The 15466-nt window shown below is 52.9% G+C and overlaps 1 protein-coding gene across 11 annotated transcripts in view; it reads right to left on the bottom strand.

The window, feature by feature from the left end:
- TCF3 (transcription factor 3) overlaps window positions 1-15242 on the bottom strand; it is an 83381-nt gene extending 68139 nt beyond the window's left edge. For 2 of the 11 annotated variants that reach the window (XM_058858328.1, XM_058858325.1), the window contains exons 1-3: window positions 15098-15238; window positions 12901-13002; window positions 5819-5891 (exon numbers count right to left, since the gene is read on the bottom strand). In XM_058858328.1, the coding sequence (XP_058714311.1) occupies window positions 5819-5891; window positions 12901-12975 (148 nt within the window). In that variant the 5' untranslated portion in view covers window positions 12976-13002; window positions 15098-15238. Of the gene's footprint in view, window positions 1-5818; window positions 5892-12900; window positions 13003-15097 lie in introns of all 11 variants that reach the window. The other 9 variants (XM_058858326.1, XM_058858329.1, XM_058858330.1 and 6 more) reach the window with 6 other exon arrangements.
- Window positions 15243-15466: the final 224 nt, after the last annotated feature.

Here is a 15466-nt window from a genome sequence, read left to right as displayed (position 1 = left end):
CCCCTGCCATTTGTTGCCCCAAACATGCCAACCTGCACTCCTTGCCCCAAGATTTTGGGCCCTCCAACTCCTTTTTTCCAGACCTTGTTTTCTATATCCTGGTAAATGGGATGCACCCCATGGGGAAAACAGGGAGCAGAATGGGGAAGGGAAGGAGAACAGGAGCTTCCCAAGGACAAAGACAAAACCAAAGCAGAAAGTCCGGTTTGCATGGAGGAGATGAACCTCACTGAGAGCATCCAGGCTTTGTTACCAGCAGGGTGGGACTGCAGCACATGGGGGTGTCCCTGCCACACCTGGAGCATCCTCCTGCATCCCATGGGCTCTGCCAGTAGCAGGACTGGAAAGGATCCAGTGCTGTGGAGAACAGGGGGATGCAGGGACTGCACTTGGAGGCACTGAGACTGCACGGCTTTGCAAGCTGGACCTGGCCTTGGAAAGGCTTTTCCATGGAATCCCAGAATGGTTTTTGGGTTGGAAGAGACCTTAAACTTCATCTCCTTCCAAACACCTGCTGGGGGCAGGTTCACCTTCCACTGTCCCAGGCTGCTCCAAGCCCTGTCCAGCCTGGCCTTGGGCACTGCCAGGGATCCAGGGGCAGCCACAGCTGCTCTGGGCACCCTGTGCCAGGGCCTGCCCACCCTCCCAGCCAACAATTCCTTCCCAATATCCCATCCAGCCCTGCCCTCTGGCACTGGGAGCCATTCCCTGTGTCCTGTCCCTCCAGGCCTTGTCCCCAGTCCCTCTCCAGCTCTCCTGGAGCCCCTTTAGGCCCTGCAAGGGGCTCTGAGCTCTCCCTGGAGCCTTCTCTTCTCCAGGTGAGCACCCCCAGCTCTCCTTTGATTTCCTTTGATAATGGCTAAACAGTAACATTTACTTTGAAACAAACGGTCACACCAAGGGCCTGGCGAGTGAATTTTTCTGCTTTGCCTTTTTCTGTTGTGGTGGCTTTGTGTTTGGTGACAGTTTGCATGAGCATGCCATAAAAACACTCAGCCCAGATCCCAAACTTGAACGGGAAGTGCCAGTTCTAAATATCAAGTCCCATATTGCACACCTCATGTCTGCCTTTCATCATCCATCAAAATAACAAGCGGAGCCCAGCACTCCCACTTTAGCATAAGCAAAACATGTGGGAACTCGAGGCAGTTAGTAGGAAAACGTGATACAGCCTTGCTAATAAAAGCTCCTGCTTTCCTCACTATGGAAAACAGTTGCAAATGGGTTTCTGCAGCCTGGGACTTGACTGCTGACAGCACGGCGACAGAAACGCTGTGCTTGGCTCTTCCCAGCCCTGCCTGTCGTGGTGTCCCTGCAAAGCACCCAGCCCCAGGAGCAGAGGGGAGCCCAGCACCATCCTGCTGCCTCAGACCCTGCCCATCCCACTCAGAGCTTCCCAACACAAGGGCTGCCTGCACACTCAAAATAATTAAACCTTCAAACAGCTCCCCCATAGCACCAATTAAAGAGACAACCCCAGCTTTCAGAGAATTTATGACTCTCGGTGCTGTTGCCACAGGTATCCACGTTTGCGCGTTGTTTAAAGCAAGTTTCAAAGGGGATCCGGGCTCACCTCCCTCCAGGGAGAATCCATTTGCTTTGTTCACCAGACTATAACTTGAAATTTGTTACATGCACCAGCTTGTAACCCTTTGAAAAACTCCCTGCTTCACCAGCTTCAAATGGACTTGATGAACTTCCCCCGATCAAAGCAATTCCCTCCCAGGGAGCCTCAGCTCACGAGCAAGGAAGCACCAACGAATTTTGGGGGTGGGAATCACAGCACAGGCCAGGAGGGGACCCTCCCTCCCTAACCCACCTGAGAGCCCAAACAAAGAGCTCAACCCACTTTGGCACAAAGCATAAAGGAAAAGGCACTTCATGCTGAATTTTGCTTATTTAAAAGGGGAGGAAAAGAAAAAAATAAAAATTATCAGAGGTTTTTCTTGTTGAGAGCAGAATAATTTGTCAGCAGGAGACCCCATGGCTTCCATCCCATCAGGACCCAGTCCTGGCACCCCACACCATCTGGGATGGGAAGGGAGATGGTTGCACACCCTCCACGTTACCCACAGGTGGAAGTGCTGCTCCTATGCTGCTCCAGGAGATGTTTTACCTCCCTCAGCCACGTGCCTTGGATTTATTTCCCTGCTCTGCAGAGCCCAAACCCCTTTGCTGGAGCAAAGGTGCAGCCAGCACGCACCAGCCCTGCTGAAAACTCAGCAGCCACGAGCCCACAGCACAACTCTGCTGCCTCCAGCCACTCCCACTGCCTCCATGTCAATTAAAATGGTCATTTCCATGAGAAATTCGGCCCCAGTGGTTTCCTGCTTGAGGCAGGGCCCAATGAAGCACTGGGAGGGAGCTTGCTGCAGCTAGGATTAGTCATTTATGAACTATGATACGACGGGGGACACGCTTTGAGATGTTTTGCTACTGCAAATAACAAACACTTTCTGGGGAGGGGACGGTGAACCTCTTTGAGGAGCAGGACAACAGGCATGGGCTGAGCACCCTGGCTAAAATAAAACCCCGGCAGCAAACAGCCCCTGCTGGAAAACTCTGGTTGCAGCTCCAGCCCCAGGCAGACCAGCTTCCCGTGGTGACCTATATGTGCTATAAATGCTGCAGCCACGGGCTGGGTGACGTCAGCTCCATCCTTGTGGCAATTGTTGGGTCTCTCCTTGCCAAGAAAAGGCAAAGCGGAGGTGCTGAATTGTCCATGCGGCGGGGGAGCGAAACCAGTTCCTCCCCGGAGCATTTGAGGACAGAAATGAGGGAAACAGTGGCAGGGCTTAAAATAAAAGCAGGAGGCAAATAGGAAAGCAAAGGGATCTCGAAGCTGGAGGGTCTGCATGAACACTTTGAATTTTTCTGCCCTGGGGGAGAAAAAGGGCTTCCCTTGGTAAAGGGGCCACCAGCAGCTTGGCCAGGGCAGTTATTAGAAACATGGAATTGTTAAGGTTGGAAAAGATCTTTAAGATGTTCAAGTTCAACTGTCAGCCCATGTTCACCACTAAAGCACGTCCTCAAGTGCCTCATCAACACCTGCTCTGAACACTTCCAGGGATGGGGATTCCATCACTGCCCTGGGCAGCTTGTGCCAATGGTTAACAACACTTATGGTGAAGAAATTTTGAATTTGAAAAGGACTTGAATTTGGGACAATTTTATCACTGGGATTCCCTGTTAAAAAATGCTTCTGCTCCTTTATTTACTAGTTGGACTTTGGAAGAAAGAATCTCATTTTGGCCAGGACTGATCAGTCAGTGCTTTGCTCCCTTCCCTCCTCAGTTCCCTGGGGAGGAAAGAGCCTGGAGATAACAGCTCCTCTGGAAGGGAAAAAGAATAAAAGCTGCACACTGCCCCAGGATTTCCACAAGGAGATGGGAAGGGGGAGATCATGAATTCCCAATTACACCAACCTGGTGATGGGCTCCCATCCTGCATGGGCAGAAGCATAAAACACCCAATATTTCTGGCACATGAGTTAACGTCAGTTTGTTGAGGTTACCACAATAAGCCCAAACAAAGAGATCCTGGCACTGTGGTGCACAGCACCAAGCTAAGACTCAGACAAATCAGTGTTTGCTTCTCCTTTGCAGGCAGAGGGGAAATACTGCACTGCCTTCACTGCAGGCAGCAGTCAGCCCCCTGACTGAGAAGTGCCTGAACACATGTGGCACATTAAAGAAGCCCAGGCCCTCCTGCATGCAAGATGTAGCGTGATCACCTCCAGGTCCAGGTTATGGTGTGGCTGTGAGGTGCTCTGCTCCCCCTGCAAAATCCAAGGCTCTCTGCCCTCTGACCACATCAAGGTTAATGATGACTCCAAATCAGATTTTGAGCTGGATGACTGCCTATGTGTTGGGGGATGAACTACCTTAGGGGATAACCAAGGCTAGGTTGGACAGAAACCTGGTCTAGTGGAAGGTATCTCTGCCCATGGCAGGGGGTGGAAAAAGATGAGCTTTAAGGTCCCTTCCAACCCAAAGCCTTCCATGATTCTGCAATTCTAACTAGTACCTGATTGCCTCAGTGAATAAAGCTAAACCAACAAACCAAGAATCTGAAACAACCTCTTGCCATTTTCTAGGGCCTTGTTTGGACACCTTGGATCCTTCTAACAGGCAGAACATAGACCTCTGCATGGCACAACTCACTGATGTCTTACTGCAGTTATTCACCCCACCAGCAAAAAGCCAAAGATGCAGGAGGAGGGCAAAGTCCCAAAACTGACACTTAGATGAAATTTGTCCCCTCATCTCCAGGTGAGGCCAAGGATGGCTGCCCAAGGGATAACTCTGCTGCTGGAACAAAGCTCTTGCCCTACACCCAGCCCTGAGCTGCATTCCCAAGCCAGGATGCCCGTGGATAAGGGAGTCTCTGCTGCATCTGAGGCTGGGACAGCAGGGATTGTGCAACGTCCCTCAGTGCAGCTGGAGAACTCAGTGCTCTTTTTTTATGAACTGCTCCAAGTCAGGCTCAGAGAGCAGAAGGCCAGAGGAAGGGTGGTGACTACCTTTCACTCACCCAAAAGAAAAGAAGGGGTGGGGGAGAATCAAAGATCTGGTGTTGTTTGGGCTGTAGGGGGGTCTGGCTGTGCCGCAGGGCCCCGCTCCAGCCTCTGCTCCTGGCCAGCACCACAGACCTGGCAGCCAAGGCAGGCTCTGAGCAGGAAACGGATTAATGGCAGCTCCTGCACCGCTCTTCTCCCCGCAGCGTGTAGCACGTCTTTTGTGGATTATTTTAACAGCACAAGGCACACAAGGAACACTCACTGGAGAGATCAGCTTCCATCTGGGTTAACCCGAGAGTTTTCTCCCCTCCAATTTCCTCCAGCGCCCACTCAACAGCTTCCCTCCCTGCAAAAGTGTTTGCTCAAAACCATCTTGACATGCAGCTAAACAGCTCAGTCTGAGAGCATCACATTTGCCTGGTGCAGAAGCAGGGCAGGGCAGAGCCCCCATCCCACTGCCGCAGGTTCCCCAGTGCCTCGCTGGGGCATCAAAGCCACTCTCCAGAAATCCCAGCCCAGTCTCTGGGATGCCTCTCAATGTCACAGCACAGCCAGGAGTTTCCCTGCACAGCTGGAGCCAGCCCAGGGCAGGGAAGGCTGAGTTTTAACCATCCACAAAGTGTTCAGCAGGAAGGGCAAATCAGCTGAACTTCTCTCATGCCAGGGGCTGTGTGAGCAGCTTCCCTGGGCATTAATACCCTGGCTCAGGGATCCTTCACCTGAGCCTCAAACCAACCAGCACACTTTCAGCCTCCAATTGCAGCCCTCTCGTCCCCACTGCCCTGTTCCCAAACACTTTGGGTGTTCAGCATCCCTGGTGCACTCCTGGTACCCTGGAGGGCTCTGCACGATCCCTTTGGGAATGCTGAGATCCCACCCAGCAGCAGGGACCTGCTGGAGGGGCTGCATGGAGCAGACCCCCAAAGTGCACCAGGAATGAGCCACCACCCCCCTGTCTTCAGAGGGGAACAGCAAAAGTCTTCCAAGGCAGTGTAGACACATTTAAGCAGCTTAGAGACCAGCCCTGTCTGCTCCCAGGCTCCTGGAGCAGTGGGACAACAACCTCCAGCTCAGCCAGCAATGTCTTAATGGGAGACAGCTCAGCAAGAACAGCTTTGCCCACCCAGAGACACAAGGAGCAACAAGGAAACCATCCAGAGAAACAGCAGCAGAGCACCACCAGAAAAATACATCACCAAAATACAGAACCCCTTTCCCCATGGCATCTCTGGAACCAAACACAAATTTATTGTAAGAAACATTATGGTATAAAGGGAAAAAAAAGTAAGATGACAGTACCTGATCCTCCAAACTGAGTGCTTGCAAGGGTCGTGGGTCTGTTTTTTCCATTAGCCACTGGCAAGGGAAACATCTAGAAAAACAAGGAGATGAGAGAGAAGGGAAGAGAAAAGAGATTTCAGTATGTTGGTTTTACTGTACCGCTGCAAAGGGGTCACACTGGGGAGGGGAGGGGGGAGGCAGCCCGTTATTGATGCAAAAACCTTTCCTTGTGTCCCTGCTCCATCACTCAGGAGGGGCAGGAGGGAGGCCCAGCCCTGCTCCCACACACATCCCCATGTGCACAACCCCTGGTTCTGTAGGGGCAGCTGGAAACCAGCCAAGGAGCATCCCTGCTGTGGTCCAAACCAACAGTTTCATCCCAAAATTGCTCACCCGGGCTCCAGGTGAGCCCTGGGGAAAGGCTGACTCCACTCATTAAAAGCCAGCAGGATAATGACAGCAATGCTATTTTATCCCTCACTATTCCAGCTCCCACAGGAGTCCTGGTCCCATCCCACACCTCCAGCCTCGTGCTGGGCAGGACAAGGGCTGTCTATGGGGCTGGCAGGGCCCACTGATGAGCCCCCAGCCTCATGGAGCAGCTCCCACCCTGCTGCTTTGGGGGCTCCAGCAGCACCAGGACCTGACACAGCCCTGGGGCCTGGGGGGAGAAAGCTGCTCCAAGGGCAATATCATTACTCATGATTTAAAAAATTAATATATTTCACAGAATTAGTTGCTCTGGGGACTTGTTTGCTCTATCGCTGCAGCTTCATTATCACAACTGAGCCTCTCCTGCCAGGAGCTTCCTCAAAAATACTGCACACCTCGTCACCTAACCTGTATAAATATTTTTAATAAAAGTTGGTAGAGTTTCAGAGGCTGCTATTTAATAATTTACATGCACCTGCGTGCAGCAGAAAAGAAAACTAATTCTCCTCCACACAAATGGAGCTCCAGCCAATAAAACAACTGGTGGGAAAATGCTTAGTGAATTAACATTTTAATATCCTTTTTCTACTCAAGATACTTTCACCACCAAGTCATTTGAATTTTTATTATTTTTAGCTTTGTAATGTCTGAGTAACTCAAAAGTTTAATGCTTTGAAGATTAAACAATGTAATGGCACAAGAGCCTACAGAAAGGCAGCGTTTCATGCCCTGACATAGCTGATGTCTGGCTGTGGTCAGAAACATTCCTTTGTACAGAACCGTCTGCCCAGCTTTGTGTTCACAAATGCTGGGGAGGAGAAAAAACCCAACAAAAAAACAGTTAAATGTGGTAGAGATGCAAAGAGAACAGTTAGAGAACCAACTGCCATTCATAAAGAGCACAAATTTGGGATCATATATATGCATGTGCAGGGTGTAGATGTTTTATACACAGATTTAAATGAAGGTGTAAACAGTGTTTGCTGTTCATCCCGGCTGCCTGCACTCACCTGCCCTGACCTGCCTGCCCATGGCCCCCTGGCCCCTTGGGATGTGCCCCGAGGCTGCTGCTCACCCCAGGGGCTCCCAAGGTGTTTGGGGTGGCCCAGCAGCTCATCGGATGAGCTTTGTTTCCTCAGGAAGTTGGGCTAGAAAATAAAAACAAACCCCAAAGATTGCAGCTCACCTTCCTCTGCACCGCTGCAGGGCTTCCCTGCGCCCCCCTCCCCCTTGCAGGGCAGGAGGGGGGTTCTGCAAACATCTCCAAAAGTGCTGAAAATGGGCCTTAGGGGCTGATCCCACCCCACCTGTGCTCGCTCCCTCTTCTCGAGGTAGGGAAGAAGGTTGAGATCAAACTCCCTTTTTGCCAAGTGGCAAGGGGCAGGTCTGCATGTGCAAGCAGGGGGAAAGGGATGCACCAAGAGCCAACCAACAAAAAGCACATTCACATACACACAAAAAAACAACCAAAAATTTAAACAAACAAACAAACCACACGCACAAAAAAAAACAAATAAAAAGGCAGATCTTTTCATGAGCATTTCTGCTCAGCACTTGCTGAGGCTGAAAATCCCAAGGTTTGAGCAGCAAACACGAGTGGAGAAAAGGAACAGCCTTGTTCTGTTGTACACCCAGCACCTTCTGCTTCTGCAGAGCAGGAGGGTCCCCCCAGGACAGCAATTCCCAGCACCCCCAAAACACCCCCACACCCCCCCTCAGCCCGGGGAACCCCTCCCCTCCTCCAACTACTTAGAGAGAGATTTTGAGGCTGATGCAACATCTTCCTGCTCTCCCTCCCCAGGGGATTTAGGAGTCATGGACCCCTTCCTGCAGCAAGACAAGTGGAGATGCTAAAGCACAGAATCCTGAAATATCCTAAACTGGAAAGGACCCCCAAGGATCACCCAGTGCAGCCCCTGACCCTGCCCAGACCCCCCAAGAACCCCACCCTGAGCATCCCTGAGAGCGCTGTCCAAACGCTCCTGGAGCTCTGGCAGCCTTGGGGCCGGGCCCATTCCCTGGGGAGCCTGGGCAGTGCCAGCACCCTCGGGGGGAAGAACCTTGCCCTGAGATCCAAGCCCTGACACAACCTCATGCTGTCAAAGAAGGGTGATGGAGAGCAGGGAACCCTGGGTTACCCCTCCACATTTATCACTTGACAACCCCAGGAGGTGTTTTGGGCATTTTTCTTGCTCCCAGCCTCTTTTTCCACTGTGGTGTGGGCTGAAGCTGCCCCGAGGAGCCCGGCACAAGTCATAAGTGCCTTCGATGGTGTGTGTCGCTCAGAGGTAAAGTTCATCCACCCACTGCAAATTTCCTTTCTGCTTTTAAATGCTGCTTTAAAAATAAACTGCGGGGAGGGAGGAGATGAACCGGAGCTGGCACCTACCAGGGGACCCAGGCGTTGAGGAGGGACCCAAGCATGAGCTCTCAAGAGTAATTGGGTCATTACTTGGCCTTTGTTAGATTTGAATAATGTAGATTTAAACGGTTATGTAAAATCCCCTATCTGAAGTCCTTTATTTGGTTTTTCAAGTCCTATCTCCAGCCTCCCTGAGAGCTGACAACAATTTCTGCATTCCCTCCTAGCTCAATTTCCACCCTTCCCAAAGAATTTATTCTCCCTCCATTTCTCCCTGGGTAAAAGAGGCAAATCCAGAGCATGGGAAGATCCAAATCCCTGCACCCTCCCTGAGGAGGTTATAGCTGAGAGACCCTACACTTCATACAAAAAACTCCTAAGGAAGAAAGGGAATTTGCCAGAAACAAGGAACATGAATCAGCCTCTCATTTACTGTGTCCATCTAGAAGAGCATCTCTTTTCAAATTAAATCAGTGCTCACTCTCTCTCCTCTCCCACCTGATGAACTCCAGGCTGGACCAACCTCAGGCCTGAATTTGAAACCTGAAATCTATTTTGCAGCTTGGAAAGTATCCAGCTGTTAATTTGGGGAGAAGAGGCAATTTGACTCAAAATACATTGCCAGCAGGACATTCTATACATGTTCACTTAAGACAGACCTTCCTGACTACAGCCCCAAACGCCCACTGTGTGTGAAGTCAAACTTTAAACTTCACAACTGCCTCGCTCTGAACAAAACTCAGAGTTTTATCATGGAAATGCAGGCACTGGGCCTTGGCCCAAGCAGGGCATGGCTTCAGCATCCTCCAGCGGAGCAGCAGGAGTTGCTCCAGCCCTGCTTGCTGCCAACAGTTTGGCTCCCACCCCCGGATCCGGGGTTGGAGCCGCAGGAGCCGCGGCGCAGCGGGAGCAGCCGTGGGTGCAGCGATGAGAGGCAGGTCCTGTGTGACTGCTCAAGCCCCTGCCCACCCTGTGCCGAGCCAGAAAGCCCCTCTGCCAGGCAGCTCCCCGCAGCATATGGTTAATACTCTGCTAATAATCATGGCTGTTAACAGCACCTCGCTCCTGCCAGAGCCCCCGGCTGGCACTGGCACGGGGCCGCTCCCAGCTCGGCTGGCGCTCGGTGCCACCGACTCACCCAGGGCTGCTCTGCTCCCCTGTCCTTCAGAGCAGCCCAGCCCAGCCCAGCCAGGACAGCTGAGTGGCACCTTCCCACTGCACACCAGCACAGGTGAGACACTGCCTGGGATAACCAGTAACCACAAAAAGTCCTAGAATCCTGGAATATCCTGAGCTGAAAGGGCTCCACAGGGATCATCAGTGCAGCCCCTGGCCCTGCCCAGACCCCCCAAGAACCCCACCCTGAGCATCCCTGAGAGCGCTGTCCAAACGCTCCTGGAGCTCTGGCAGCCTTGGGGCCGGGCCCATTCCCTGGGGAGCCTGGGCAGTGCCAGCACCCTCGGGGGGAAGAACCTTGCCCTGAGATCCAAGTCCTTGTGGCTGAGCATCTCCCGACAGCACAGGCAGCTCCCCCCATACACAGCCTGTGCCCGTCAGGCTGAGCTGCAGAGCCTGGCAGCCACCAAAGCCCAGCCTAATCAATAGGCTGAGCTGCCCACTCGGGTCTATATGCAGGATGCTTTCTCAAAAGCTCCTCTCCAGATTTGCCAGCCCATCTGGGCCTGCTGCCAGGGAGCAGTGGTGAAGGCAGGCTTACAAATTACCTGCACTTTGGGGCAATTAGAAAAGGCAATTTATCTGGGGGTAGAGGTAAGTGTGCTGCCATGCACACCCCAAAGCATCACTGGGCCTTTCCTTTGACTCCTGCTCACTTACAGATTCCTTTGATTTGTGCCCTTTTTGGCAAATTACAGTGGCACGAAGCTTTTGGTGAGTGCTTTGCAGCTCAATATCTACCAAATGGATTTATTTATTAGAGAGGGGATGAGTCTCTTCTTTCAGGTCTGCAAGCCCAGTTTGCAGCATCTCACACAACTCTTGTCATTTACTGTCCTCAGGAACTTATGGCAGGCCATACCACCCCCTTAGGGCCTTAAAATTCCCTCCCTGCACAGCAAAACACAGGGCAGGGCTAGACCACAGACTGCTGGGGCTGAACACATTTTCCCTAGAAAAAAGGAATCAAAATACTGATCTGAAGCAAATGCTTCCAGCTGCTCTGAGTATCTCTGCTTTTTCCTCCCCTCTACTCTCCTGGAGAGGATTACTGAACCAATGCTCCACTCCTGTTTATTCAAAGAAAAATATAAATACACTTGAAAGAGTGAGCTTTGTGGTCAAAAATCCTGTATCCCAAGGACACAGGGAGAGCAAACCATGGAGCGCCTCTTCAACAGACCCATCTACTGTCTAGGAAGCTTTTCCATTTCAGCTCCTCATCCTTGAGGAGAGATGTTAATATTCCCTTTATGCAAAGGAGGAGAAGGGTGTGTGGAGATGAGGGTTTGTGAAACAGAGCTGGCTGCGGTCCAGGCTGCGCCAGAGCCCATCGGCCAACGGATCCTGCAGGGAACGTCTTCGAGTCATTTGCTGAAAAATGACATTTGCAGGCCCTGATGTTGTGAGCACCTACCCCCAGCACCTCCATGGCAGCCTTGGAGGAGCACAGGATGAATTCTGGTCCTTCCCAGAATTACATCAGTGGAAGAGCATTGAATCCAAACCCAAATTTAATCTTTTTGGTGTTGATTCACCTCCGAGGACAGAGACATTTGTGTACAGAGGGACCAGGTCAAGACTCCTCTTGGGAATACAGCTCTAGGCATGCAAATGAGGATGGTTGGTCAAATTGGAAAATAAGGTCTTGGGTTTTTTCTAAATGGTGAATGGGATTTGTTGTTTTTTTCCAAGGAGAAAAAGCAAAGTGGGACCTGCTGCAGCCCCCATCAGGGAGCAGGTTCTGGGTTACTGACCCAAAGTGCACTTGATGGAAAGCCCCAGGGCTCCTGCCGACCTGCAGGACCTCTGAGAGGGACAAATAACCATAGGAAGCCCTGATCAGATTCCTGGTTTCACAGGGGTACCATCACTGCAGTCCCTGTACACACTTCAAAACATTCTACCAGAAAAGCCCATTACCAGCAATTTAACAGAACCAGCCTCCCAGTAGAAGTATGAAATTGGGAGAATAGGCCTCTCCTGCAGGAGAATTGCTCTTGGGGGGGCTGATAGTCACCCCCCCTCCCCGCTGCCCCCTCTCCAGCACAGAGCCCTGTCAGGACAGGTACAACCCCCAGCTGTAGAAAAAGGTTTATTTCCCAGGGCTGAACCTCAGTGTGCAGATGCAGAAAAGCAGATGAGCCTCAGCACATCCACAGGTGTCACAGCCACCAGGACAGCAGGTGACCCTAGCTCTGCCACCACTTTTTGTTCCTTCTCCTCCAAGGGGCAGGAACGTCAACCCAGCAGGGCTGTGGGCTGGGTGACCCAGACTGGGGTGACTCTCATGGCCATTCCCCCTCCTGGAGCTGTTTCTATCTCTGCAGCACGTTTGCTTATCTCGACAGCAAGACACACGCTTGGAGTGCCATGAGAATGCAGCACACAACAGAGGAACCCAACAGACAGTTATTTCCCTTTGAACACCAGCTCTGCCCTCCACGAGTCACCTGCCAAGGAGAGGCAGCACTGCTGGCAGTGCCACAGTGGGATGTGCCAGGAACTAACCCTGCTCTGCAGTGACTAAAGGGACTTCTCCTCCTCTGAGTTGTGCACACCCTTCAGGGGGAACTCTTAGGTCCTGTTTCTTTGAAAATAAACAGCTCCTAAATGCAGCTCAAGGTTTCCAGGATACAGAAGAGCAGAGCATGGTGAGCACAAGTGTCCAACTCCTGCGAAAGTAACATGCTGGAGAGCTTGGACACATTTCAAACTGTGACAAAATAACCTGTGGGAGCAAAACTTTAATAGTCTGGATCTAGGGAGAGGAAAAAAGCTTGATTAATCAGCTACTGAAGTTACATCTCCGCATTGCTGCAGAAACAGTCACCCAGTGAACATTTAAACAGAGAACACACAACTCTGTTAATTCCCCCAAAATTTCCCATCCAGAAAAGAAACCTCTCTGCCTTCCCGGCGAGGGAACAACACACGTTTGAGGGGAAGAGGGGGAGAGGAGGGGCAGAGGCTTTGCTTTAACTTGAAAATAAACAAGTTGCAGCACATGTGCACGCACACAAACACGGCACATCTGAAACCCATCATGTCCAATTTACAGGCTCACATTTCCTCCCCTGTGCAGCTCCCAGCCCCAGGGCTGCGCAGCCCCCCGGCCGCACTCGCTCACCATACTGAAGTCCAGCAGGTCACTGAGCTCTTTGTCTGTCCCAACTGCAGCCATTCTCTGCTGCTGCTGATTCATATTCCCACAGACTCAACAGTGGCAGTCCTGGAGAAAGCAAGGGGGAGGGGAGAGAGATATTTTAATGACTACAGCAAACTACCCACCCCATTGATGAATATTTTAAAAAGACAGAGTGGAGGGGTGAGAAAAAAAAAACCCAGAACGCGTCTGCAGCGTCCAACTCCGGGGCCAGAGCACAGTCGGAGTCCTCACACAGCACCCAGCGGCAGGAACAAGCATTCTATTGACCAGACACACTTGTATGTTAGTTTTTTGCTGCCAATTCCACTAGTTCAGGCCAATTCTGTTCCCGGCGTGTGGCGAATGAAGGGGGGAAAAGAAAGAAAAAAAAAAAAAAGGAAAAAAAAAAGAGTCAACTCATTTATCAAAGGGTTCAGGCAAGTTATCACTCAGGCGCTTGTCTGGCTCGGCTCGCCCCCTCGCCTTCCCCCACACTTGCTCCCCGCAGGAGGCTCTCTTGTCCTTGCCGAGTTTTGTTAAAAAAAAAAAAAAGTGAAAAAAAAAAAGTCTGATGTTACAGCTCTTTCCTTCGGGTCGCCGAGCACCTGCAGCTGCTTTTTCAGGGGCTGTGTTTGGGGATGCCCAGCCAGGCCGTGCTCAGTGAGAACTGAACCTCTCCACTCCCAAAAGGGACTGGAAACAAAAAAATTTTGTTTTCGGAGTGTTTTTGCAAAAATAAAGCCCTCCAGGCAACCTTGAAAGAGAGGTAAATATTATTCTTCCTAATTTTACAGATTATTTTTTTTCAAAAGGGAGATTGATCTTTTTGGCCAGCTTGCTATGATAGAAAAATATTTCTTTGGGAGGGAGGAAGAGAGGCCTGGGATGAGATAAAAGATTCCTTTTTTTTTTTGGCCTTTTTTTTTAGGAACTCATTCATGGTTACAAAGGGCAGCTGGCCAATAAATTTAACTCATTAATCGTAAGGTTAAAAAAAAAGTAAAAAGAAAAAAAAAAAAAGAAAACTCCACACGATCCAAAGTGTTTGTAGGCTCAGCCACTACATTTCAATGAAGTTTCATAAAAAAAGGCTGAAATCAGCCCAGCGTGTAAAAAGCCTTCACCACTATAAAAAACAGCCCGGGAATTTTCTTTTTTTTTTTTTTTTTTTAATTTTCATTTTCTTTGAAAAGCCTTTTTCAAAGTGTCATCAAGGCATCTGGTCAGTGTTTTTAAAGCCACTTTCCCAAGCTTCAGCCTCAGTGCCTCAAGTGGGGCTGGGGGACCCAAGACCCCGGAGAACCCAGGGAATGAGGAGGGTACATCTCTTCCCAGCCCCCCAAACCCTGCACCCCGGAGGCACCGGGGACAACGTGAACAAAACCCGTGTTCACCCCAAAGCCAGGCTGGGGAGATTATTTTTATTTATTCCACGCACACTTTCTGACCCCAAAGCAGCCCGCGGGGCCGGGGCGCTGGGCCGGGACCCCCTCCCAGATGTCCCCGCTCCCCCGGGGTCCCTCCCCAGCCCGGACAAAGGCTCGGCTGCCCCGGGACGGGCGCGGGCCGGGGGTGAAGTTGTTCGCTGCCCCTCACCCACGACCCCCGCGCTATAGAGACGGGGGTCCCGGCGGGCAGCCCCCGCCCAGCCCGGGGAGCGCAGGAGGACGAAGCGGCCCCCAGCAGCCCCCTCCCCGCCGGGGTGGGGGAAGCCGAAGCAGCCGCCCCCGCGCTGGGTCCCGCGGCTGCTGCAGTCCCCGAGCCGGGAAGGGGCTCAGGGACCTCTGGGGGGGCTGCGGCGGGCCGGGGGCGGCCGGCGGGCTGTGCCCGGTTGAAGTTCGCAGCAGGAGCGAGCACCGGGCCCCCGTCCCCGCCGGGCACCCGCACATCCCCTCCCAGGGGCCCGCACGCCTCCCGAGCCCGCCCCGCCGCTGCCGCCCCCCTTCCCTCGGCCCCGGCAAACTTTGCCGAGGGGACAATAGCGCCGAGCCCGTCCCGTCCCGCTCCGCGCCCGCAGCCCGAGCGCTCCGAGCCCCGCCACACCGGCACCCACAGCTCCGGCACCGCCGCGCCCGCAGCGCCGGGACCCCCGCTCCACGCAGCCCCCAGGGCGGCGCGGCCGGGTTGGCTTGGTTATTATTTTATTATTTCTACATTTTTATTTTATTTTTTTTTTTACCTGTTCCAGGCCCGGCGCGCCCGGGGCAGGGGAAGCGCATGAAGGGTGTCGGGGGTCGCGGCGGGGGCGGGGGCGGCCGCGGCGCCCAGGCCCGGGGGCGGCGGCGGCGCCTATTGTTCTCCGCCGCCGGCGGATACAATGTAGCGAAGCGGCGCGATCGCCCCGCACCGGGCGGCGCGTGCGCCCCGGCCCGCCCCGCGGCCCCGCCCCGCGCCGGGCCGGGCCCTAACGCTGCTGCAGCCGGGGCCGCCGCTGCCGCTCCGCCTCCCGCCGCCGGCCCGCCCGCCCGGCCCGCGGCCCCCGCATAGTTCCCCCCGCGGCGGCGGCAGCCACGGCGTCTCCCCTGACAGCCCCCCCTGCTCCCGCGCC

Source organism: Poecile atricapillus, chromosome 28, assembly GCF_030490865.1.
Source record: "Poecile atricapillus isolate bPoeAtr1 chromosome 28, bPoeAtr1.hap1, whole genome shotgun sequence".
NCBI lineage: Eukaryota > Metazoa > Chordata > Aves > Passeriformes > Paridae > Poecile > Poecile atricapillus.
This window is presented reverse-complemented; position numbering and strand designations above follow the sequence as displayed.